At 40.6% G+C, this 26400-nt stretch overlaps 1 protein-coding gene across 3 annotated transcripts; it reads right to left on the bottom strand.

The window, feature by feature from the left end:
• ZBTB43 (zinc finger and BTB domain containing 43) lies at positions 1-26127 on the bottom strand. Of its 3 annotated transcripts, none has more exons than XM_032418607.1 (3): positions 25610-26127; positions 22090-22212; positions 1-5961 (listed from the first exon to the last, which is right to left on the bottom strand). In XM_032418607.1, exon 3 carries the CDS (start codon positions 5936-5938, stop codon positions 4535-4537), a length of 1404 nt encoding a protein of 467 aa, XP_032274498.1. In that variant the 5' UTR covers positions 5939-5961; positions 22090-22212; positions 25610-26127; the 3' UTR covers positions 1-4534. The 3 variants fall into 3 exon arrangements, with proteins under 3 accessions (XP_032274498.1, XP_032274496.1, XP_032274497.1); XM_032418605.1 differs by having other exon boundaries at positions 26009-26127; XM_032418606.1 differs by lacking the exon at positions 25610-26127 and having other exon boundaries at positions 22090-22390.
• Between the last annotated feature and the right edge of the window lie 273 nt (positions 26128-26400).

Here is a 26400-nt window from a genome sequence, read left to right as displayed (position 1 = left end):
AGGACAGTGAAGCAAAACAGGGAGTCAGGACCAATCCTCTGCTGGCTAGGACACGGAGAGGGTGTGGTCACCAAACCCTGAAGCTGTCAGACAGGAGCTGTGGCCTTAGGCAGAGGAGCCCCGCCACTGTGAACCCACACCTGGCAGAAAGGAGCCAGGGGAATGAATTCACCGACTTCTTCACCTCTAATCCGCCAAGCTCCTTCCAGAGCATCTCTGGTGGACCCTGACCAGAAGACCAGATAGGTCTGCAGAGGCCAACCTCCAGAGCGAAGTACAGACTAAGGAGGGGATCTGCAGGAGCCAACAGAATATCTAGCACACCTAGGTACCTGATAGAGCTGGTGGGAGGTTAAAATGAGATAATCATCATAAATGCCTGACACAGCAAATGCTCACTCACTACCAATTTGGTCAGACTATCCATTTGGCATTTACTTATCAAAAGGCCACAACCTAAGTTTTATTCTCAGGGGGCAAAAGCCAGGATGAAAACAAAGACATGTGGTCATATAACCAGAGTGAAAAACAAAACTTTTACAAAGTTGACGGATAACATTTATTAAAACATGTCATACAAAAGGGCATGGTCTCTTCTATAAGAAGAAAATATTAAACAGTAACATTCAATTAAGTAAAACCATGCTGTACACTGAAGACAGCAATATATAAAGACAAAACTATTCAACTTTTGCAACACAGGCATAACATTTCACAAAATATCAATAAGGTATGCACCTAATGATAATCTGTTTATCATCAAATGGTTTTGTGGTCTAAGAGTCATCTGACTTGCATAAATAAAGTAATTTTCTGGAAGAAACATTGGGAACCTCATAAAAGGAAAGAAGGCAGCAGCAACTGACATAATATGACACAGGCTTCAAGCAACACTAAAAAAAAAAAAAAAAAGTCACATTTGCAAAACGTGTTCCAGCATCTTCCCATTGGGCACTATCAGTAGAGATTTGAAATAAGAAACATGTACCTTTAAATATATAAGTAGCAAAGAAAAAAACCCAAACAAACAAACCCTGGTTTTACTCAACAAAGTTAGCGACCCATGAAAGCAATTAAATCACAAAATTAGTGTGGCACAGATGGAGGTTTGGGGAAGGGCGTAAATATGCTGCTTGGTTTCCAGCATTCCTAAATGAGACCTTTGCAAAGACAAACTCCTGGATTTGGTGTGATGAAGCCCTCCCCACCCTCACGCAGGGGGCTGCAGCAAATCCCCCTCCCCAGGACAAACACAACTGAGCTGCTTCTGCTCTGCCCCCATGTCACTTAGGCAGCAGTTTGGGGATGCACGTGCCTCTGCAGGAAAGGGTCACTGAGACCAAGCAGCTCTCCCAAACAGCTAGAAGCTAGCGCCAGGTCAGTTTGGTTCAGCAAACGGCCACTAGAATGGAGAAGACCCTTTTGGGTAGACTCTTTGAAAGCCGTGGCCTACAGAAGGGATTAGAGGAAGGTGAGATCTAGAAATCAGAATCAATAGGCTGGGGCCCGGGAGCGCCTGAGGGTAACCCTCAACACGTGAGGAAAGGCTACCGCAGTCCTTCCCTAGATGGTGATCCCTACTTGACCAAGTGGATTGTTGTAATGTGTAGATCTAAAATTAAAGGCATGGTATAAATACTAATATTAAATACCACTGATGGTGCCTTGAAGCCCTTTCCCACTGGGACTGGAGAAGAACCACAGTTAAGACTCAAAGTAGGGGACAAATACCTTGGTTGTAGGCCATTAACACGATCCCTGAAAGACTGTTTGGAAAATGTTACCCACAACTATCCAAACTCATTTGGAAGGATAAAGATTTTCTAAAGCTGTACTGAGGCTACAGAGAGAGACTATCCAACCCAGAGTGGGCAGGAGAAAAAAGGTAGTAATCCAGTACAATCTCCTAATCCTAAAAAGCAAAGTTTATAAAAATTCACTTTCACTATCCAAACTAAGGCAATCTCTGCCCCCCACTTCTCTGAACATGGCCAGCATTTCAGATGCCCAACCACCTCGCAGGGTCTGACTGACCCGATTAGCAACTCGAATTTTAAAGGAAACCCCAACTACTATAAACAACTTAAAACAGCAGATGTGAGGAACTTACACTTTTAAATTCTATACTTAGCTTCTTAGGATTTCGATAAAAGACACCTTTCTTCACAACACATGAGGTAAGTCCCAGCACAACTGACTACTTCCCAAATTGCCACCCAGGGCTGCCCACCACTCCTGGCTGGGCAAGAGTTCTTCAACATTACTCATAACAAAGGTGCTGTCCTAATTTCAGCGGAACTGAAGAACCGTGATTTTTCTAGAATATTTTGATTTTACTTCTCAGACTCTTCTCCCAAAATGTCCCAATGCTCATTTGAATATAATCTTTAATGGAAAACCCACATCAAACCTTCCAAATCCTTAGAAAATGATTTGCTAATACCATGGGAGAGGGTGATCAGCTTTTGGCAGAACAAAATGGCTTCACTGCCTTGGTACTGAAATCAGTAGGAATAAAAAAACAATTTCTTCTCACACATAATGGCTAGGATCATCCCTAAAACCCATTGGCTTCTAACATGAAAAAACAAAAGAGGAGCAATTGAGCTCTGCTTGCACAGTCACCTCTATACACATCTGTCAGGTATGCAGAGAAAGGACTGTTAACCGGTGAAATTTTGACACAAAGAGGGTATTAATGCGGCAAACCACCAAGAGGTAATATCTAGTTTCTAGGTTAAAAAAATCAATATATATATATATTTATAATAAAGTTTTAAATACAAAGTGCTTTTTATATATCGAGAATGATACAGTGTTAATGAATAGATCCCTGTTTTGTAATGTAGATTGCAAGAGTTAACTGGTAAATAAGTACTTTCTTTCCCCTTTCCAGACAACGTTCAACAAGTAGATGCCTTTGTGGTTGGAGCTTGAGGACCAGAGGCCATTGCCAGCAATGTCTATCACATTGGAGCAAAGCCAAACTCTTGAAACAAAATTTCACCTCACATCCAGGAAAAGTTATTTTTTATTTTAAGGAAAAAAGTTTCCACTTGGAAGTAAAAGACCAGTAATTTGTGGAAAAGCTGACATAAGAGTAGCACCCTGTCCTACCCTGGTGAGAACTTCAGGTACCTGACGCAGCTTGAAAGCATCCCGAATAGAGGCTTCCTTTTTAACCTAAAACATCTGCCCGAGCTGCAGAAAAGGTCGAAAGAACAGCTGCTTTTCTTGCTGGTTTCTGGTGCGTACAGCTACGTGGACTTGTAAATTTATGCAGCTTTACCTAGAATTTGGGAGCATGAAATCTGTAGACTACTTTCTAAAATTAGGATTCCTTCTTTCCCCCTTTGAAAACACGTTCCAGCACTCCTAAAGAACTGGCAGCATTAGCTCAGCGTGCCCCGCTAAGACTACCTCCCCCACCAGTGTATTTTCGAGACTCCTTTTGCTTGGGCAGTTGTTTTCTTCTGCCGCTCAAAATTCTGCTACTCAGCAACTCTCACTGACAGTTGGGAGTGTCACTGTATTCCCTCTATAAACTTCCGCGCACAGGTAACTCTCAGCCATGACTTCTGGCTCGTTCCCACTAACTGTGCTCACTGACTGACCTCCTCATGAAGCATCATGATCTGAGAGAGAAACGGCTGCAGCAGCCAATGGTTCCATGGTCAGAGTCAAAGCAGGCTAGACGCCTACTAGCCACAGAGCAGATCCCACTGTGTGGATGCTATAATTAAACAGGATTTGGGACAGCAAACCAATTAGAAATACCTATCTCTGGCACCCTAGAGAATTACAATTAGATACAATTGTCCAAACTAAATGTTAGTACTAAAATACAAAACTTTGCCTTATCAAGAGTCTGAAACACATCGTGACAGTGGCATCTTAACAGAAATTGAAGCTTGTACCGTAAGTTATTTGTTTTATACTTAGAACATCACCCTCTTAGCATCTCCATAGTTTCTAGTTAAAATACCCTTTAGAGAAAATAAAACCAGAGAAGGGAGCTCTGTTAATCACTTTCGCATCCTAGGAATCACATTATTTGTAGCTTTTACATTAAGTAGCATTTCATTCAGTGAGGCAGCTACCAAAACAAATCCACATTACCTAAGTTATCTATGGTGAGAGCTAAATAAAATCCCAACATGACCTTGTGATGAGTGATCAAAATTTGCTGCCACCTGAAACAGAACTGGTAGGCTGGAGTCCAGTTCCAAGTGCAGGTGTCTCTATCACCAAGTCCACCTGCCTCCATCACAACAACGGGCCTGAAGTTTTACCTCGCCAGCTGGGAGGTGGGTTAACTTCTCCCCATTACCCACTCCAGGCCTGGACAGGAACATACAAATTTGAGGAATTAGATTTTTAAATTGGCCTACTTAGAGCTGGTCTTTCAGAAATATCTTCCATTTTTTTTTAAGCTTCTCTCATAATAGCAAGTAGCACGCATCATCTGTGCCCAGATTTGCATAATTACCATAGTTTATTTTTGTGCCTGCCACTCAAGGGCCAGATCCTATTTTTAGTTAGCCTCAGTCGTATTCTGCTCAGCCTTTGCAGCTTCGTAGGACTTGGTACAAGAAGTCACATGCCTGTGGAAACTGTCCCTCCACATAAATCTCTTTGCACAGATATTACACTCATACGGCTTTATGCCTGTATGAATTTTCATGTGGCCCACGAGATGATGCTTCATTTTGAATTTCTTACCACAGACACCACAGCCATAAGGCCGAAGACCGAGGTGCATGCTCATGTGTCGATCTCTCTGACTCTTGTGAGTGAAACTTTTCCCACACTGACAAGGATACAGCTTGTCAGTGGCTGAGAATCCTAAATGGGAAGCTTCTTCTTTAATCCCTGTTACCATTTCAATATTCTCACTGTAGCCTGATGCTAGGGCAGCCTCCTGTCTGTGCCCAATCAGATTCCCATCTGACCTCTCTCCAGAAAACTCTTCCATGGAAGAGCCATAGAAATCCACCTGCTCATCATAATTGCTTTCATCAGCCTGTTCATCAAACTCTGCTTCCACTTTTTTTTCCCCGACATGAAAGTCTTCCTCTACTCCCGAAGGCTGGACCGAGTGTTCTGTCTGCATGGTATTGATGGATTCAGTGACCTGGTGCTCATCATAGGGTGCGTGCACATCCATGCCCTCACATGCCTGTTCAAAGCGCTCAGGCTTCACGTGGATCCAGCGTTTGTGAGCCATTATGCTGGGCTTGCTGTACATGGGCCGGGTGTAGTGGAACTCGGCACTGTCGCTGGCCCCCTCCTCCCCATCCTGGCTCGCCATTTCCGTGCTCAGCCGGTCATGCTCTGTGGACGAGTTACTGGGAAGGTATTCGTGCTCAGTGAGCTGAGATGACAGCTCGTCTTTGGTGCTCTCCTCTTCATTCTCTCCATCCCTCAGTTCTTGGGCTTTGGGGAAATCAGCATGGCCCCCAGAGCCCAGCTCAAAGCTCTCTACCAGGCCATTGTAACTACTGCTGCTTGGAGACTGGTGGTCACTGCCATGATTTAGCTTCTGACAAAGGACTGTAGGGTTTCCCTCTAAAACCTCAGTGCATTTGTCTACCACATGCCACATCTGGAGGAAGCTTGCTGCTGTTAAATAACTAACAATTTCTGGAGCAGGCATGACTAGACGTCCTGTATAACTAGATAAGAGAATGTTCTCAAATACCCTTGGGTTCATCACATCAGGTAAAACAATCCTCCTGCTGTTTTTCAGGAGTACCTGGTCACAAAAGTAGGGTGAACTGGCAGCAAGAACAGCTTTGTGTGCCCGGAAAATGTGGCCTTGGACAACAATGGAGACATCACATAATTGTCCTTGCTGGCGCTGCTGGTTCAGTTTCTGCAGAATGGTGCTGGAAAAATCAGGAAATTCTACTCGAAAAGAGTTTGTTCCAGGCTCCATTTCATCACAAATCTTGTTCAGTGCTACAAGAGAAAGAAAAATTAGTCCTAATTCCAGCCCAAAGAGAAACTTACAGATCACTAAGAAAACTGAGACAAGTTCCATAGTTCCATCAAGTCCCCTTGCCTGTGGGCACTAGTGGGCGGAGCATTCATCCCCCAGAGCAAGGCTTGCAGGTGTGAGTATGCCAGAAACAGGAACCACCCACCACTCTTCATGGTATTAACTCTTGATTTTGCCTGTCTGTGAATGAGAGAATAGAATCCACAGAGATGTGATCTGTAAGCTTTACGAATCTCCTAAATAAAACAAAGTAAATATTTCTAGTCCAAACAAACACAGTACCTATCCAAATGACAGAATTTTTTTTTTTTTTAAAGATTTTTTATTTATTTATTTGACAGAGAGACACAGCGAGAGAGGAAACACAAGCAGGGGGAGTGGGAGAGGGAGAAGCAGGCTTCCCGCTGAGCAGGGAGCCCGATGCGGGGCTCGATCCCAGGACCCTGGGATCATGACCAGAGCCGAAGGCAGACGCCTAACCATCTGAGCCACCCAGGCGCCCCCAAATGACAGAATTTTTAAGAGACCTCAGATTCAATCCACATTTGCCAAGTTGGGGTGAGAAAGCGAGGATGGAATTGTGAGAAGGAAAAACTATGCAAAGGTTCTGAGACAAGAATGAACTCAGCAACTGTAAGGAACTGCAAGACCATTAGGCTATACACCAGCCTGGGAGTGAGGGGAAATGGGGCTCAAGTGGCCAGAACAATCCTGCCTTTGGTCCTTCAGCACCACAGGGGCAAACTCACCGAAGCCCCAAACAATGTGAGTTTCTCCGGTGGCCATGAGAATTTTAGCCCTGTAGGAGCTTCTGATATGAAGCAGAATTAAGTGGGAAGACAAGGTATTCCTTCTATCTGATGGTCTCCAAGTTGTTTATAGACCAAAGAGCATAGTAAATACTGTCCCTGTTACTAAATGAACTCAATCCGAAGATAAAGCTATAACAAAGAATAAAGGATTGCCTGCGTTGTTACTGTAAATATATTTTGTGGGGTAGTCAAGCATTAGAGAAAATTTCAAACAGCAACAATTAACAAGATAAACTCCGTTAGAGATCCTGCTCATACCCCATAATTCCATAGTAAATTAAACCAGTAAACCCAAGAGATTTATTGGCGCTGTCACCTGGCTCTAATACTATATCCAAACACTGTTAAATGCCAGATTTTCGGGGCGCCTGGGTGGCTCAGTCATTAAGCGTCTGCCTTCAGCTCAGGTCATGATCCCAAGGTCCTGGGATCGAGTCCCACATCGGGCTCCCTGCTCAGCAGGAAGCCTGCTTCTCCCTCACTCACTCCCCCTGCTTGTGTTCCTTCTCTCGCTGTGTGTCTCTCTGTCAAATAAATAAATAAAATCTTTTAAAAAAGAAAAAAAGGTGTACAGTCCCTGCTATATAGTAATTACTTGAGACACATTAGTTTCTTTTCTTGGTCTTTCTCCCTATCTCTCCAAAGATGACTTTCAATCTTTGGGTTTTTTTTTTTTTTTAATCTCATACTTAGAAAATCTGGCATTTTTTTTTTAAGATTTTATTAAAGAAATAAATAATTTATTTGACAGAGAGACAGTGAGAGAGGGAACACAAGCAGGGGGAGTGGGAGAGGGAGAAGCAGGCTTCCTCCTGAGCAGGGAGCCCGATGTGGGGCTCGATCCCAGGACCTTGGGATCATGACCTGAGCTGAAGGCAGACGCTTAATGACTGAGCCACCCAGGCGCCCCGAAAATCTGGGGTTTTAAGGCATATATTTTTTTAAGATTTTATTTATTTGACAGAGAGAGAGACACAGCAAGAGAGGGAACACAAGCAGGGGGAGTGGGAGAGGGAGAAGCAGGCTTCCTGCTGAGCAGGGAGCCCGATGTGGGGCTCAATCCCAGAACCTTGGGATCATGACCTGAGCTGAAGGCAGATGCTTAATGACTGAGGCACCCAGGCGTCCCTGAACACCTTGTTTTCACTTAATCTTTATAATGACTCTGCAAATGTGGAGACTGATATTGTCAGGTTTGGCTATTTCAAGTAACTTTCCCAAGGTTAAAATAAGAGCTAATTTTTATTAAATTGGGATTTGATTCTAGGTCTCTATGACTTCAAAGCCTATGCTATTTTTCCTATAACATCATTCTGCCTCTTCTAGGAAGATGCCAAAATACCAGGTTATTCATTAATAAATTTTGGAGGTAAGATAAGTGTTTTTAGAAAAAGCATTAATTTATGGCTATACCTCTTAAAACATTTCATGATAATTTAAAACAAAAATAGACTAGGAAATAAAGTATTCAGGTATTTGCAATTTCAAAAGGAGAAGTTTAGTAGTATATAAACGTAAGACTTAGAAGTATGGAAATTCTGAGAACTATATCTGGGTAAATAGATTCTCTACTAGATCACATCACTGTAGAATTTGGGTTTTAGCTATTTGAAAAAAGGGGGGGAATAATACACATGTAAAGGCATTTAAAGAAAGTTGTTTAAAAAAAAAAAACCAAAATTCTTCACCATTTATTCCTATTCCCCCCCCAAAGAAAATCACCATTAACAAACTCATATATTTCTTTTTTTTTTTTTTAAGATTTTATTTATTTCTTTGACAGAGAGACACAGCCAAAGAGGGAACACAAGCAGGGCGAGTGGGAGAGGGAGAAGAAGGCTTCCCGCGGAGCGGGGAGCCAGCCCGACGTGGGGCTCGATCCCAGGACCCTGGGATCATGACCTGAGCCGAAGGCAGACGCTTAACGACTGAGCCACCCAGGCGCCCCAACAAACTCATATATTTCTAGAAACTTCTATGTGCATATATCAGAATAAATCATATATAGCCTTAAAAATCCTTACCCAAATGGGTTCATTACCTACATTTTTAAAAATTATTATGTTATGTTAATCACCATACATTGCATCATTAGTTTTTGATGTAGTGTTCCATGATTCATTGTTTGAGCATAACACCCAGTGCTCCATGCAGAACGTGCCCTTTTTATTTATTTTTTTTTATTTTTTTTTTTATTTTTTTTTTTAAAGATTTTATTTATTTATTTGACAGAGAGAGACACAGCGAGAGAGGGAACACCAGCACGGGGAGTGGGAGAGGGAGAAGCAGGCTTCCCGCGGAGCGGGGAGCCCGATGCGGGGCTCGATCCCAGGACCCTGGGATCATGACCTGAGCCGAAGGCAGACGCTTAACGACTGAGCCACCCAGGCGCCCCAGAACGTGCCCTTTTTAATACCCATCACCAGGCTAACCCATCCCCCACCGCCCTCCCCTCTAGAACCCTCAGGTTGTTTCTCAGAGTCCAGTCTCTCATGGTTCATCTCCCCCTCCGATTCCCCCCCTTCATTCTTCCCCTCCTGCTATCTTCTTCTTCTTCTTTTTTTAACATATAATGTATTATTTGTTTCAGACATTACCTACATTTTATTCTGCATTTAGCTTTTGTCACTTAATAGATCTTGTAGAACTTCTGACATCGTATAGACTGATTGTGTCCCCCCAAATTCATGTTGAAACCTATTCCCTCAGGGTGCCTGGGTGGCTCAGTCATTAAGCATCTGCCTTTGGCTCAGGTCATGATCCCAGGGTCCTGGGATAGAGCCCTGCAGCGGGCTCCCTGCTCAGTGGGGAGCCTGCTTCTCCCTCCCCAACTCCCCCTGCTTGTGTTCCCTCTCTCACTGTGTCTCTCTCTGTCAAATAAATAAAATCTTAAAAAAAAAAAAAAAACCTATTCCCTCAATGTGATAGTATTTGGAGGAGGGTTTTTATGTGGTGATGAGGTCACAAGGGCAGAGTCCTTATAAAAGAGACACTAGGGGCGCCTGGCTGGCTCAGTTGGTACAGTATGTGACTCAATCTCAGGGTTGAGTTGAGTTCGAGCCCCACATTGAGCGTAGAGTTTACTTAATAAAAAAATTAAAAAATTAAAAGAGACACAGAGACTACTTTGCCTTTTTGGCCATGTAAAGACACATGGAAAAGACAAGCTATCTATGAACGAGGGAGTGGGTCCTCCCTAGACACAGAATCTACAAGCGCTTTGACCTTGGACTTCTTAGCTTCCAGAACTCTGAGAAATAAATTTCTGTTGTTTATAAGCCACCCAGTCTATGGTATTTTGTTATAGTAGCCCAAATGGACTAATGTATTACATTAGCACAGAAAGAGCTAATTCAGTTCTGTTTAATGACTATATACCTCCTGCTAAATGGACATATCCTAATTTAAGCAGCTCTATTCTTATAGAATTTCAAATGTCTGGGCTTTTGAAATTATGAGCAATGCTATTATAATATACACAATATAATTATACATCTACGCATAACTATCCTGGCATATCTTTGGAAATATCTATAAGGTAATCTCTACCAATGGAACTGCTGGGTCAAAGGGCTGTGCATTTGACATTCTGATGTGTATTACACCAAGGTACTTTCCAGAAAGGTTGCACCAAGACACACTCCTACCAACAATAAACAACAGTGTCTACTCCTCCACACTCTTAACAACACTAGACATTATCAAACCAGAAAGAAAAAGTTTGCAAATCTCCTAAATTAATAATCCATGATTCATTGTGGTTTTGATCAACATTTCTTTAATTATGAATGAGAATGATACTCTTTATTCATGTTTACTGTCATTTGTTTTTCCTATAAATTATCAGTCATATTCTTTGCTCAAATAAATTGGGCAATTCATCTTACTGATTTGTAGTTTTTTTATAAATGCAGGAAATTAACTTTGAAATGTATACAAATTACCCAATCTTTGCTTTTATGGCTCCAGGGTTTTGTATTAGACATAGAAAGGCATTCCCAACTCCAAGATTATTTTTAAAAAGTAAAAAGAATTATTTAGTTTTTTCCTCCTGGTATTATTTTTTTAAAAAGCATTTAAATGTTTAATACACAAAGAGTTTGTTTTGGCATAAGGAGTAATGTTGGGATCCAGCCCTTTTCCCTCCAAAATGTCTAGCCTATTTTTCCAACACTGTTACTGAATACTAATCTTTTCCTCAAAATTTCAAGTATCTTTTACGGAATCTTAAGTGACTGAGAACAAGACTTTTAAATACAGTTCTACAAAAATCAATGTCATAAGTGGTATTAAGGAAATGGTGGAATAGGAAGCTCTAGGGATCAGTTCCTCCACCAAAACAACCAGTAAACTGTTGAATAATCAGAATCAACTATTTCAGAACTCTGGAATCTGATCAGACGCTTGTAGCAACCAAGACAATGCCGGCTGAAGAGAGAGGCTGTTGGTCCTCACTAAGAGCTGTATGCATAAACCAACTATAATCCCCATTCCTTACCCCTGCACCACCCTGTGGGATAGTGGCCCACATTCCTAAAGTGGCTGGCTCATGCCAGGGAGGACAACAAGGATTACGTCCTTCAAAAGCTGGGGGGCTTGCATTCTGGCCAGTATGGTGGATCCACATAGCTTTGTTTTGGCCTGCTCAAGCTGCAGTGGCTTCCCCAGCGGCATTGATCATTAATTTTTTTTTTTTTTTATCATAAGATTTCAAAAAGATAAACACACTCCCCTGCCCATCCACCCCCAGGACCTGGGTCAAAGTATTTAAGGAAGTCTGTCATGTCACGGGTTGACCACATAATGAAACTTCAGTGACTAAAAGCAACAAGGTGATATAGACTTTGCAAAATTGTCTGGAAAAATTGTCATGCAAACAGACAACTGCAGCCCTCAACAAGTAACAAAAGAAATCCCATAGGATGGGAAGAATCTGATTTCAAGAGTTACCATACTAGAATACATAAAATGTTCAAGCTCTCAACCAAAAAATACAAAGTATACAAAGAAAAAGGAAAATAGGTGCATTCACAAGAAAAAGAATCCATACATTGGAATTACTAGCCAAAATTGTTAAAAACATCTGCCTTGTATATGCTCAAATTGCTTAAAAAAAAAAAAAAAAAGACAAACCCAAAAAACCCACTATGGGCAAACTAAAGGAAATCAGGAGAAAAATGTCAATAAGGAGACAGAAATTATAAAAAGGAACCAAACAGAAATTCTGGAGCCAAGAAGAATAATAGCTGTGTTGTGGGCTGCGTTGTATCCCTTCAAAATTCATGTTGAAGCCCCAACTCTCCAAGTACCCTAGAATGTAACTGTTTTGGGATTGTAAGGCCTTTAAAGAGGCAATTAAAATAGGGTTGTTAGGGTGGGCCCTCATCCAATCTGACTAGTATTCTTTTAAGAAATGAAATTTGGACACACAGAGAAACATGTGAGGTGTGCACAATGTGAAGATACAGTGAAAAGGTGGCCATCTGCAAGCTGAGAAGAAAGGCCTCAGGAGAAACCAAATCTACCAACACCACGATCCTGGTCTTTTTGCCTCTGGAATTGTGAAAAAACAAATTCCTGTTATTTAAGCCATCTAGTCTGTGGTGTTTTGTTTGAAAGACATAGGAAACAAATACAAGTTGAAATAAAAAATCCACAAGAGGAGTTCAATGGCAAATTTAAATAGGCAAAAGAAAAAAAATCAGCAAACTCAAGGACAAAACAATTGCAATTATCCAGTCGGAGGGATAGAAAGAAAAATGAAGAGGAATGAGCACAATCTGAGGTACGTGTGGGACACCATCAAATGTACCAACATGCACACCATGTGGGTCTCCAAAGAAAGAAAAGGTAGAAATAGTATTAAAAGAAATATTGGTAGCAAACTTCCCAAATTTGATAAAAGACAAACCCATACATCCAAGAAGCTCAAAAAACTCCAAGCAGGGTAAAATTAAAGAGATCCACATTAGACACACTAGAAGTTAAATAGCAGAAAGTCAAAGACAAGGGAGTTGAGAGCAGCAAGAAAGAAGTGCCTCATCACATAAAAAAGGATCTTTAATAAGATTCACAGCTAATTTCTCATCAAAGACCGTCGCGGCCAGAAGGCAGTGGTATGACATTTAAAGTGCTAGAAGAAAAAACTGTCAACTGATAATTCTCTATCTGGCAAAACTATCCTTTCTTGAATAAAGGAGAAATTAAGACATTCCCAGAAAAACAAAAGCTAAGGGCATTCATTACCAGTAGACCTCCTCTACCAGAAATGATAAAAAGGGGTCCTTCAGGCTGAGATAAAAGAATACGAGGTAATAATTCCAAGGCATATGAAGGAATGAAGACCACTGATAAAGGTTAACAACATAAACATAAAAGCTGTTATCATTCTTTTGACTTATAACTCCTTTTTTCCTGTATGCTTTAAAAAGCAAATGCATAAAACAATAAATCTTATAAGTCTATGTCAATAGACAAGGTCTGAAGATGTAATCCATGACAATAACAACATGAAGGGGGAGGGATGGATTATGTAAGGAGCAGAGTGTTTGTGTACTATTGAAACTAAGTTTGGGGGTGCCAGGGTGGCTCAGCTGGTTAAGCATCCAACTTTGATCTTGGCTCAGGTCATGATCTTGGGGTCCTGAGATGGAGCCCCAAGTGGGGCGTGCTTAAGATTCTCTCTCTCCCTCTCCACACCTCCCCATCCCCACTCAAGCGCACAACTGTGTTCTCTTAAAAAAAAAAAAAAAAAAAAGAACTAAGTTTGAATTAGTCAAACTAGGTTGTTGCTAAAGTTTAAGATGTTAATTGTAAACCTCAATGTAATCACTAAGAAAACAATATACATGAAAAGGAAAGAAGAAAATCAAAATGGCATACCAAAAGAAGAATAAATAAATGTTTTTATTTTATTTTTAACTGTTTTTAAAAGGTAATAGTAGAGGAATTGTGGAACAAAAAACATACAAGATATACAGAAAACAGCTAAATGGTAGAAGTAAATCCTTCCTTACCAGTATTTAAATGTAAATGGATTAAACTCTCCAATTAAAAGGTGGAGATTGGCAGAATGGTTTATTTAAAAACATGATTTATTTATATCTTGTCTATAAGAGACAAGTAAAATGAGAGAAAAGATATTCCATGCAAAGAGCTAGAGTGACTATATTATTATCAGACAAAATAGACTTTAAGTCAAAAAGGTTACAAGAACAAAGGACATTTATATTGATTAAAGATTATATTGATTCAATCTAACAAGATGATATAACAACCATAAGCATATATGCACCTAACAAGAGAATATATATGGAACAAAATATATGAAGCAAAAATGGACAAAGTTGAAGAGAGAAACAGGCCAATCTACAACAGGTAGTGACTCTAATTCCTCACTTTCAGTAATGGATAGAAAACACCAGACTTAGGATCTACAAGGAAATAGAGGACTTAAACAACATTACAACAAATCAATGACACCTAAAAGACAGAATACAGAATATAAAAAGTAATAAACCTCTTATACATGTTACAATATAAACACTGAAAACATTATGCTAAATCATGCTAAATGTTAACTTAAAGAAGCCAGACCAACAGGACACGTGTTGTATAATTCCACTTATGTGAAATATCTAGAATAGGCAAATTCAGAGACAAAAAAGTAGATTAGAGGTTATCATGGGCTCAGGGGAATTAGGAATGGGAGTTACCGGGCACCTACGTGGCTCAGTCATTAAGCGTCTGCCTTCGGCTCAGGTCATGATCCCAGGTACCTGGGATCGAGCCCCGCATTGGGCTCCCTGCTCAGTGGGAAGCCTGCTTCTCCCTCTCCCACTCCCCCTGCTTGTGTTCCCTCTCTCGCTGTGTCTCTCTCTGTCAAATAAATAAATCAAATCTTAAAAAAAATAAAAAATAAAAATAAAATACAAGTATCTGACCTCTGCCCTTAACTTTGGGTGAGTGTGGTATTTCTACATATTCCCTGATCTTACTAACATGTAAAGCTTGAACCTCTCCTTCAAGTTTTCCTGCTATATAAGCCAATTTATAAGCTCACAAGCAGTTGTGATCTACATTAATAGTATAGCTGCTGTTTCAATTGTTAAAAAAACTTTCACAGAAGTAATTAACTCACTAAAATAAACACATAAATAAGTAAACCAACATAAAATACTATATATGCAAAGTACTGTGGGGGAATTTCTAAAATGATCAAGGAATCTCACTGTCCAGAGTTTATAATCTGGTAGGGAAGATAAAAAAAAAAACCCAAACATGCATACAACTTTGTTATTCAAGGCAAAGCATGATAAAAGCACCACAAGAGAATTATAAACTCAAGAGAAATTCAGGAGGGGACCTGGTATATCCTACAGTCATATATCTTTTCAGTAAGAGGGAAGACTTGAGAGCAGTATTTAATTCTTCCCATTTACCATATCCTAACCAAAATAATCTAGGAAAAATGAAAAAATTGGCCTTAGTCCTCGAAACTAGGGACCAGAGTTATCCGGTTAAACTTTAATTAAGGACAGAGTGGAGATGGGGTCAGACTGGAAAGAGACATTACCCCTGCAACTCCACCTACTACCCCAGACAATCCTGATACAGTAGCAGCAATCCTGAGAGAAAAACACTAATGCCTGTTCATTTGGAAGGGTCCATCCGTGGCTAAAATCCCAGAGTGGACTATGGGACAGGTCCTGTAGATTAGCAACATCCGTTGCTGGCTGCACTGGAATACCAGAGGTTGCATAGTGCCTCAGCAGAAATTTTTTAAAAACATGACATGAGAGGGTGGGGCTCAGTAGTAGCCCCAGGAAGGAGGCAGAGACATTTGCTAGCTGGGCCAAAGAGACTAAAGTAGGTCCCTGGTATCACAATTTCACTAACACTTGGGGAGCCTGGGTGGCTCAGTCGGTTGAGCGTCTGCCTCCAGCTCAGGTCATGATCTCAGAGTCCTGGGATCAAGCCCTGCGTCTGGCTCTCTGCTCAGTGGGGAGTCTGCTTCTCCCTCTCATTCTCCCTCTGTGTGAGCGCGCTCTCTCTCTCAAATAAATAAAATCTTAAAAAACAAACAATTTCAATAACACAGAAGAAAGTGCACAGAGCTCAAGTTCTCCTAAGAGCATCTAAGACCTAGCCTCTGGCCCCAGCCATTCAGTTCAAGTTAACCCCTGGTGTCAGGATGGTTCAGCCTGTCCTCCAGCTAAAGAACTAAGAGTTGATTCAAACAGCATTCAGGTATATGGTAAAAAAAAAAAACCCAAACAACCCACTCACAAAGGGGGAAATTTTTCAGACCCAAGCAGAATGTTTCCCTCTAAAGAATTAAAAACCTGGTTAGTTTTATTCTGTAAGTACATGGGGTCTGTAAATACTTTCTACAGTAACAAAAATGAAGAAAATAGTACGGGGTAAACAAAGAGCAGTTTTTTTTTTTTTTTAAGTAAGCTCTGTGCCCAATGTGGGGCTTGAACTTCAGATCCCAATATCAAGAGTCACAGGCCCTACTGACTGAGCCAACCAGGTGCCCCTAAAGAGCACAGCTTAGACAGTATTTTTATTTTATTTATTTTATTTAAATTTTTAGTAGGCTCCATGCCCAGTGTGAAGCCCAACATGGGGCTTGAATTCACGACCCTGAGATCAAGACCTGAGCTGAGACCAAGAATCAGATGCTTAACTGACTGAACCACCGAGGTGCCCCTCTAGATAGCATTTTAATTTTTTTAATTTTTATTATTTTTAAAGATTTTATTTATTTATTTGACAGAGGGAGAGAGAGCGAGAGCGTGTGCACAAGCCAGGGGAGAGGCTGAGGGAGAAGCAGACTCCCCCTGAGCAGGGAGCCTGATGCGGGGCTTGATCCCAGGACCCTGGGATCATGACCTGAGCGCAAGGCAGATACTTAACCGAATGAACCACCCAGGAGTCCCTAGATAGCATTTTTAAAATGATGTTTCCACAAATTTATGAAAACATGGTCTTTATGAGAAACGAGCTGATGACTTAAAGATGTAGAGAAATAACAGAGCAGAAATTTAAACAGGCAATCACGAGCAGAACTGAAACAGTAGAAAAGGAATCAGTGATGTGGAAGGCACTCTGGGGGAACTTCTATCAGAATGCAGGAGGAGGATAAAAATATGAAAACAGCAAGAGAGAAGAGAATAGAACAGGAGAACAGGGAATAGAGATCCAAAGTACGGCTAGTTAGTGTACTAGAGACAGAATTGAATGGAGTAGAAGGAGCAATCAAATAAAATATTTAACAAAATTTCTGAGTGAAAAATCCTAAGTATTCAGAAGTCTTGTCTCAGTAGTGGGGGCAAATTAGCTCCAAACAAAATACAGCTCTGGTCCTGTTAAACAGATCTTAAAAACAAGCCTCAAAAGGATCAAACTAGGGGTGCCTGGGTGGCTCAGTCGTTAAGCGTCTGCCTTCGGCTCAGGTCATGATCCCAGGGTCCTGGGATCGAGCCCCGCATCGGGCTCCCTGCTCAGCGGGAAGCCTGCTTCTCCCTCTCCCACTCCCCCCACTTGTGTTCCCTCTCTCGCTGTGTCTCTCTCTGTCAAATAAATAAATAAAAAATCTTAAAAAAAAAAAAAAAAGGATCAAACTATTTAGAATATTTACATAGTACAAAAATATTCAGAGCCCAGGAAAGTAAAATTCATGCCTGGCATCCAATGACAAATCACCAGGCATGCAAAGAAGCAGGAAAATGTAACTCATAATAAAGAAAGAAAAAATCTGATCAACAGAAACAAACCCAGAAATGACAAATTTATGTAACTGGTAGAAAATTCTGTATTCCATATGTTTATGAAAATAGAGGAAAATTAAGCATAGTAGGTAAACAGGGAAGCTATAAAAAAAAGACCCAAATCGAATTTCTACAGATTAAACACAAATAAGCAAACACTGAGGAATAACAGCACTGCAGAAAAAAAGATCAGTGAACCTGAAAACACAGCAATAGAAACAACCTAAAATAAAACAGGGAGGGGAAAAAAAAGGGACCAAAAAAAAAAAAAAAAAAAAAAAAAAAAGGAGACGGGAAGGGGAAACAAAGTATCAGTGAGCCCTGAGACAATTTCAAGGCACCTAATTGGAGTCCCTGAAGGAGAGGAGGTGGAGGGTCTGAAAACTGAAATTTGAAGAAATAATAGTCAAAAATCTTTCCAAATTTCATGAAAACAATAAACCCACACATCCAAGAACCTCAACAAATTCCAAGCACAAGCAGCATAAAGAAAACTTCACCAAGCCATACCATAATCAAATCACTTCAAACCAGTAATAAGAAAACTCTTAAAAGCAGCCAGAGGAAAAAAGAGCCATTTTGTACAGAGAACCACAGATAAAAAGGCTGCAAACTTTCTGTCAGAAACAATGTCAGTCAGGAGACAGTAGACAATGCAAGACAGGTGCCTTCAAAGTACTCAAAGAAAAAACCTGTCAACCTATATTCTATACCCAATCAAAATAGCTTTCAAAATAAAGGCAAAATACTTGTTCAGATACAGAAACAATAATAGAATTCATCACCAAGAAGGTCAAAAGTCAAAAGAATGGGTATATGAAAACAACAGTAAACCAGGCAACATTATTAATATCAAAGTAAGATTCGATGTAAATAGGATCAAATGGGACAAAAGCTTATTGTTCTTATTTTTTTTGCAAGTTTATTGTTAGTCAATGAATACCATTAATTCACAGTGAGAATTATCTCTCAAACTATGTGTAAATGTAATATAGTCTTCAGGAAACAAGAGTGACAGAAACATAATTGTAGTGAGAAATATAAATTTTCCTTTTTTAATCCTTAAATCAGGTAGGCAAAAGATAATTGGGATGTAGAAACTTAGATTGGTATCACTGATAATGCTAATTTAAATGAAACATACAACCTCTACAGTCTACAAATAACACATCTTTTATTAGGTTTTTATAGGACATTTAAAAAGTGGGCACAGAGAGCATCAGTTATCCCCAAAGCAGAAATGCACACACAGAGCACACTGATTACATGTGATTACACAATGTAATAAGTCCAGAAATATTAAAGAATAAATCTTAAAAACCCCACCCAATAATTAAACAAAATTCTTAATTCTAAAACAATGAAGAAATTAAAACTGGCATGTCAAATTCACAAAATTAGGAATAAGAAATGGAATATAACGACACATAGAAACTTTAAGACAGAAGACAATTAGACAATTCCACATTAAGAAATTTTAAAATCTTGGGTGGGAGGATGGGTTAGCCTGGTGATGGGTATTGAGGAGGGCACGTTCTGCATGGAGCACTGGGTGTTATGCACAAACAATGAATCATGGAACACTATATCTAAAACTAATGATGTAATGTATGGGGATTAACATAACAATAAAAAAATTAAAAAAAAAAGAAATTTAAAAATCTCATGGATAAAAAGTTTTATAGAAAAATATAAATTATCAGAATTGACCTGAGAAGAAAAAAAAAATCTAAACAGATAACTGTGGAGAAATTACCAAACAGTTCAAATGATTTCCAAAAGCACACCAGGCCTAGAATAATTTATGGGAAAATTCTGTAAGGCAAATTAATTCTTATGCTGTATAAACTGTTTCAGAGGGATAAGAGGAGCAAGGGAATAATGGTGGGAGAAAACTTACTAATTACTTTTATTTAAACCCTGGTATCAAAATTAGACATGAAAAAACTGTAAGCCCACCTCACTTATTAACATAGAAAGAAAAATTATAAATCGCATGGCATTCTGGTTTGTTTTCTTTAATCTCTTGTGGGTCAAGTGCACTCTGAGTATGGCACATTGAAGAAACTGAGTTATTGCTCCCATCCCACTGAGGGCAAGGTCCTCACCTATGGTAAAACCACCACCCGAAAGCCAGCTCACAAGCTCTCTCTTTCACTCAAGATAACTCCTGTGCTTCTTTCTACAAGTGACAGGGAGGGTGTGGTGGGAGATAAACCTGGACAGGATTGCTGGGACTACCCTGCTAAAGGCTCAATCTGAACTTTAAATGTGGGCACTGCGGGCAGCACTGGAAACTCCTCAGTGATATGCTGTGAAATATGTTCAGGAAAGATAATCTGCTGATGCACTTAAAAGCAGGAGTAAGTGTGAAGTACAAGCTTAATTATAAGATTTCAGCAGGGGTGCCTGGGTGGCTCAGTTGGTTAAGCGTCTGCCTTGGGCTCAGGTCATAATCCCAGAGTCCAGGGCAGGGAGTCTGCTTCTCCCTTTGCCCCTCACCCAGCTCTTGCCCTCTCTCTCAAATAAATAATAAAATCTTAAAAAAAAAAGATTTCAGCAAATATAATCAAGGTTTGAGGCAATGAAAGTAACAGTGAGTATGGAAAAGGTAGAATTGGTAGGACTGATTGAATTGGTAAGCAGGAACATGCAAGGTAATGCAAGGCACAAATAATACCATCAAGGGAGTGAAAAGGTAACCTCCAACATGGGAGAAAATATATGCAAATCACATAAATGTTAAGTGACCTATATCCAGAATATATAAAAAAAACTCTTAAAATTTAGTAGCAGACAACTGAAAAATGGGCAAAGAATTTGAATAGACATTTCTCTAAAGATATACAAATGAGCACACAAAAAATGCTCAAAAATCATTATTCACTAGGGAAATGCAAATTCAAACCACAATGAGATATTGCCCATTCAGATAGCTATGATAAATAAAACAGACAAAAACAAGTATTGATATAGATGTGGAAGGATCCATTATACATTGCTAGTGGGAATATAAAATGATGTGGCGACTTTGGAAAACAGTTTAGCAGTCCCTCAAAGAGTTAAACATACAGCTACCATGTAACTCAACAATTCTACTCATAGATATATTCCCAAGAGCATTGAAAACATATGATATTCACAAAAATTTACACAGGAATATCCACAACAGCATTATCCATCATGGCCAAGTGTAAACAACCCAAAGGTCCTCCTCATCTGATGACTGAATAAATAGAAGGTGGTATATCCATACAATGAAATATTATTCTTTATTCTTAAACTTTCTGTCCGAAACAATGTCAGCCAGGAGACAGTAGACAATGCAAGACAGGGGTCTTCAAAGTACTCAAAGAAAAAACCTGTCAACCTATATTCTATACCTGGATTTTTATTGCAATCTTTTGGCAATAAAAAAGAATGAAGTGCTGATAAATGTGGTAACATGGCTGAACCTTGAAAACATTATGCTAAGTGAAAGAAGTTAGATACAAAAGGCCATATCTTGTATGATTCCATTTATAAGAAATGTCCAGAATAGAAACACTTATAGACAAAAAGTAAATCAGTGGCTGCCAGAAACTATGGGAAAAGGAAACGGGAGTGACTGACTGCCTGGGGTTTTTTTTTTTTTTTTTTTTTGTGGGGGGGGAATGAAAATCCTCAAATTAGATTGTGGTGATGGGTATACAACCCACTGAATATACTAAAAAACTTTTAATTGCACGTGAATTATATCTTAATAAAGTGATTTAAAAAATAAAGTGATGTGAAGTAAACTAGTTACCTATACTGACTACGAAGTTTCCAAACTGGATAACTAGGAAAATGTTGTAATTAGTAAAGATAATAACAGCATCTACTATTTATTAAATGTGTGCATTGTTCCAAAATCTGTACAAAAGCAGACCCATCAGTCTTGAAGCCCTCCAGCGATTTCTTAATCAGAACAGAGGGTAATTTGCATGCTTACTGTAGGGAGTACATTTAAACACAGTAAATACCACTTTAGTAAATCTAAAGACTGGCACAAATGTACAAAAATACCCACACCCCATGCCTACCAAAATTCTTTATATTTGTCAAACGCTTTACAGTTCACAAAGCAGACTATGGAAACCTGGGTCTTGCAATACCCCTGAATCCTCATACTCATTTTAAAGATGAGTAAACTGAAGCTCAGGAAGGTTAAAAGACCTGCCCAATGTCATATATCTCAGAAGTGGTAGGTCAGGATTCAAATCAGTTTAATTTAACTCTATTATTTTTCTAAGTTAAAAAAAAGTCACTTGGCAGAGAAATTTCTCTGAAGTTACATGCTGTAAGGGTATGATATAAAGCAGTGATTGGTCTTAAAATACGCAAGAGCTCCTCCCCAGAAGAGAAGTAAAAGAAACTGTGGTCTAGAGCAATTAAATACAACATCATTATTTTTGCTGAAAAAGAAACCATTTTAGTAAACAATTTAAAAAACTGTCTTTTTAGTAAGTTCATAGCTTACCTAATGCAAAGCTGTATTCCTGGGAAAAAGCCCGTTATGCCATGGCCATCACAAAGCAGTATGGATGAATGAGGAAGAGAAACCCATTCTCAGTTTTGTTTCAAATTAAAATCGCACTGACTTCTGAAAGAAAAAATCATGTTGAAAATGTAAAAGAGATGCTGGTGACATTTACCGTGTCCATGCGCCTTGCTAATAAATACCACAGGTGTGTGAGCAGCAGAAAGAAAACTAATCAACACTAGTATTTTTGGTTATATTAACTTCTATTCTGTACCTTCTTTGCTTCTGTGTTGTATTTTTAATTTAATTTATTTTTTAAAAGGTTTTTATTTATTTGACAGAGAGAGAGAGAGAGCACAAGCAGGAGGAGAAGCAGGCAGAGGGTGAGGGAGAAGCAGGCTCCCTGCTGAGCAAGGAGCCTGATGTGGGACTCGATCCCAGCACCCTGGGACCATGACCGGAGCCAAAGGCAGACGCCTAACCTACTGAGCCATCCAGGCGCCCTCTGTATTGTATTTTTTAAATAGACTTTCAATTTTGAAATAATTTTAGATTTACAGAAAAGTTACAAAAAATGCCAAGAGTTCTGTACACCCCTCAACCCCTCGCCCAGTTTTGATAACATCTTACAATACCATGGCACATTGGTTAAAAATAGAAAACCAACACTGATAAATGTCTATGTACCTTTACAGAATTAAAATATCCTTTGGAAAAGTGTTTTCAGCCTCCAGACCACCGCCAATCAGCACTCCTACAGGTTCTAAGTGGAAGACTTTAGCCAAAGAACTCAGTAAAACCTATTTTATCATTTTTTAAAAAATGAGCTAGCTACTTGAAGAGGTTTGATTCTTGTCTCCCTTTAATTTTAAGCCACTGCTGAATGTTTTACTTAAAACTTCAGGGCAAACATTCCATTGTGGTAAACTCTGAGATTCAAAAGAGAAGGTATTGTTCTAACCACTAACTCCCCACTTATCAGTGATCCTGCCATTACATTACAATATAGCCAAGGAAATGGTTTTAAATGCACGCTCATATTCATTAGCATTCGCTCATATTCATTAGCATTCGGGGTAAGAAGCTCAAATCAAGAAAAGCAAAAGGCAGAAAACAGCACTAAGTTTCAGGAAAATGATTAGCTACAAACCGACAAAATAAAGTTTTTGTCTTAAATATGTTACAAATAAGACAAAAATCTTTCTATTTCAACTGTAAATATAAATAAGGTAAAAAGGAAAAGTTCATGAAAATGACAGAGTACATTCAACTGATTTTAAGAGGCATATTTCAAAATTTCTGCAATCAGGATGTGATGGCCAAGTGGAAATTTTAATGCTTGTCACTGCCCGAGACAATGATAGAGCATTCCTGAGAGCCTCATCAGTGTTTCTGAAGGCACAAAGGAGGACATTGTGGAAAAGTATGGACCCAACTCTGAACTGAAAAGTATTCAAAAGAGTAGGAATGTTAAAAGTTTAACAAACACTTTAACCAATTTATTTCACTTCTTTTTATTTAGGTTTTAGAATGATGTCATTTAAAAATATCTAAATAAGTCTAAATAAGTCTTCTCAATAAGAACTTTTATAAGCCTAAGGCGCCTGTGTGGCTTGGTTAAGTGGCTGCCTTCGGCTCAGGTCATGATCTCAGGGTGGGGGGATCAAGCCCCACATCATGCTTCCTGCTCAGCCGGGAGCCTGCTTCTCCCTCTTCCTCTGCCCCTCCCCCTGCTTGTGCTCTCTCACTCTCTCTCTCAAATAAATAAAATCTTTAAAAAAAATTTTTTTAGAAGCCTAAATGATTAAAAAAGCACGTCATAGCTTAAGTGGCAGTGTTTTCTCCTCCTTTGGTAGTAGAGAAAACAATCGATGGTATCTAAGATTCCATACAGTAGTAATTCAGCTGCTATATCCCGCAAGAAAGCTTGATAAACTACCATACCCGCAACCTGATAGCTTAAATAAGAGAACATAATACAAAAGCCTCCTCCATCAGAAAACACACAGGAAATGACACATAATTTTGCATTATCATAATAACAGGGTTATTTTTCCAACCCTAAGAGTTTTCTTCATGTAAAAAGCAAAATTTCCTCAAATTTCCCATGGGTATGCAGATTTCTGCACCGAATCCAAGGAACATAGAGGGAGAAGAGCCAGGGCAGGAATCTGCCACAAGTAGAAAACTTGAGGGAAGATTTTAGCCAATTTTTTTTAACCGAACTCCTTTTCTAAGGACATTAGCTGTGATGAGAGCAGGCATCAACAAATGTAGGCTCAACTAAATGTTCTAAGATCCACAAAATAAATTTTTAAAATCACATTTTCAAAGATCTGGTTAGTTCCAAGCTTCTCCAATGAGTAGATTTTTTTTCCCTGTACTGTGGTAAAATATACTTAACATAAAACTTACCATTTTAAAGTGTACAATTAGTGGCATTAAGCACATTCACAACGTTGTGCAACCATCACCACTATCATTTCCAGAACTTTTTCATCATCCCAAACTAAAACTCTGTATCCGTTAAACAATAACACTCCATCCCCTCCTGTGAATATAGTTTACCAGCCCCTGGTAAACTATATTCTACTTTCTGTCTCTATGAATTTGCCTATTTTACATACCTCACATAAGTGAACTCATCCGATATTTGTTTTTGTGTGTCTGGCTTATTTCTCCAGTGAGTACTTTAGTAAAGCAAAGAATGAAATCCCAAATTATTAGGTTTCTTAATAATTTAACTGCACATACTGACACAATCTCTGAACTAAGCATACAGCTTTCCCAGAAATCCTGCTGTTCCATGAGCCCCAAGGGGCAGAGACTCTCAGACTGACCCTTCCTTTGCCTGTAGACAGGCCTAGTTAATCAGCTAGAACTCAGAGAGTTTGGCTCCTGAGAGCCCTGGAGGCCATCCTGGAGTAAGTGGATGGAGGCTTGAAGTGGAGTGCAGTCTTAAAAACCATGGGTAAGAAAAGGCAAGGATTTATCAAGCTACTCTGGCCCTGAGATGGTCTCCGGTTTGCCTGCCAGGAGCTCCTGCACCCGGACACTTATGTTGGGCGACACCTGTCAGAGTTGAGGCTAGACTGCAGTCTAGTCACTGAGAATGTCACCGGTGCAGGAAGCTTCACGGGGTCATGAGTCACTTTGCATGGCTCAGAGGTCCGGGCAAGCCTGCCCTGCCCCGCCCAGACAAACCCAGTTAGGAGAGGTACAAACAAGAGAGAAAGACACAAAACTGGCAGAAACACAGATGGCCAAAGAGCAGGGCTGACACGCAGGCCATGAATGAGAGTAAAGATTGAGAGGGAAACACAGGGTTAAGAAACACAAGCAAAGTAGAGACAGAAATAAAAAGAGTCCAGATAGAGCTGGGCTCAAGAGAGATAAACTGGAGAGAAATACAAAGTTGACAGGGGCAGAGTTGAGAGGCAGAAAGGGCAGGTGACAACAGGTGACAGAGACCGCAACAGAGATGAAACACTACTTAGAAGTAAACAGAGGCAGATACCAGCAAAGTCCGGGTGCAGCCCTTCTCCTGGCCTTGGCTCGAACCCGAGACCGCCACGCCGCACCCACACTGCGCCCCCGAAAGGCCGGCGGACGTACCGGGGCGGGATCTCTAAGCGCTCTGGCCCGCCGAGGTCCGCCGCCGCGGGGTGACCTTGGGCGAGACTCTGCCTCGGGGGCCTTGGTGTCGCGGTCCGCGTACCGGGCTGGCTGGAGACCGCAGGAGTCGGACCAGGGTGCCGGGACTCCAACCGCCAGAGCATGGCTTAAGCATCCCGGTCTGCGGAATGGGCCTGCCGGGCCGGCGCCGCGCGCGCGCCAGGACCTGCAGAGAAACCCTTAAACCTCTCCGGCTTCCCTCCCTGCCCTCTCGCTACCTGTCGTCCCGACTCCGCCGTACCTGCTAAGGGCTCCGCGCTCACATAACCCGCCCGCCGGACACTTTCCACCACCGGCGTCAGGCCCGTTCAAGCCGTCGCCGCCGCGACCGCCTCAGCCTGCGCCTCCCGCCCCCGGAAACGCTTCCCGGTTCCGCCCCCGAAACTGCCAGTGCTTCCGGGGGTGCGTCAGAGCGAAAGCGGTGTGCGCATGCGGGACTCGCTTTCGGGGCGGGGCGTCAGGAGAGCGCGCCGTTGCCGCCGGCTACTGCGCAGTGTAACCTGGCGCCGGTCGATCGGCTTTGCGGACTATAAGTGAGGACGCTGCTGGGAGTGAGGGAGCTGATACCAAGTCCTAACCCCTTTCAAACTTTATCTTTCTCATGCTGCCCAGCAGAGATCGTATCAGATCCAT

Source organism: Phoca vitulina, unplaced genomic scaffold (genome assembly GCF_004348235.1).
Source record: "Phoca vitulina isolate PV1807 unplaced genomic scaffold, GSC_HSeal_1.0 scaffold21, whole genome shotgun sequence".
Lineage (NCBI taxonomy): Eukaryota > Metazoa > Chordata > Mammalia > Carnivora > Phocidae > Phoca > Phoca vitulina.
The sequence above is the reverse complement of the archived record's forward strand: the minus strand, read 5'-3'. Positions and strand labels throughout refer to the sequence as shown.

What these genes read in the sequence shown, in the direction of transcription:
- ZBTB43 (XM_032418607.1), bottom strand. Translation starts at nt 5,938, where the DNA reads ATGGAGCCTGGAACAAACTCTTTTCGAGTAGAATTTCCTGATTTTTCC.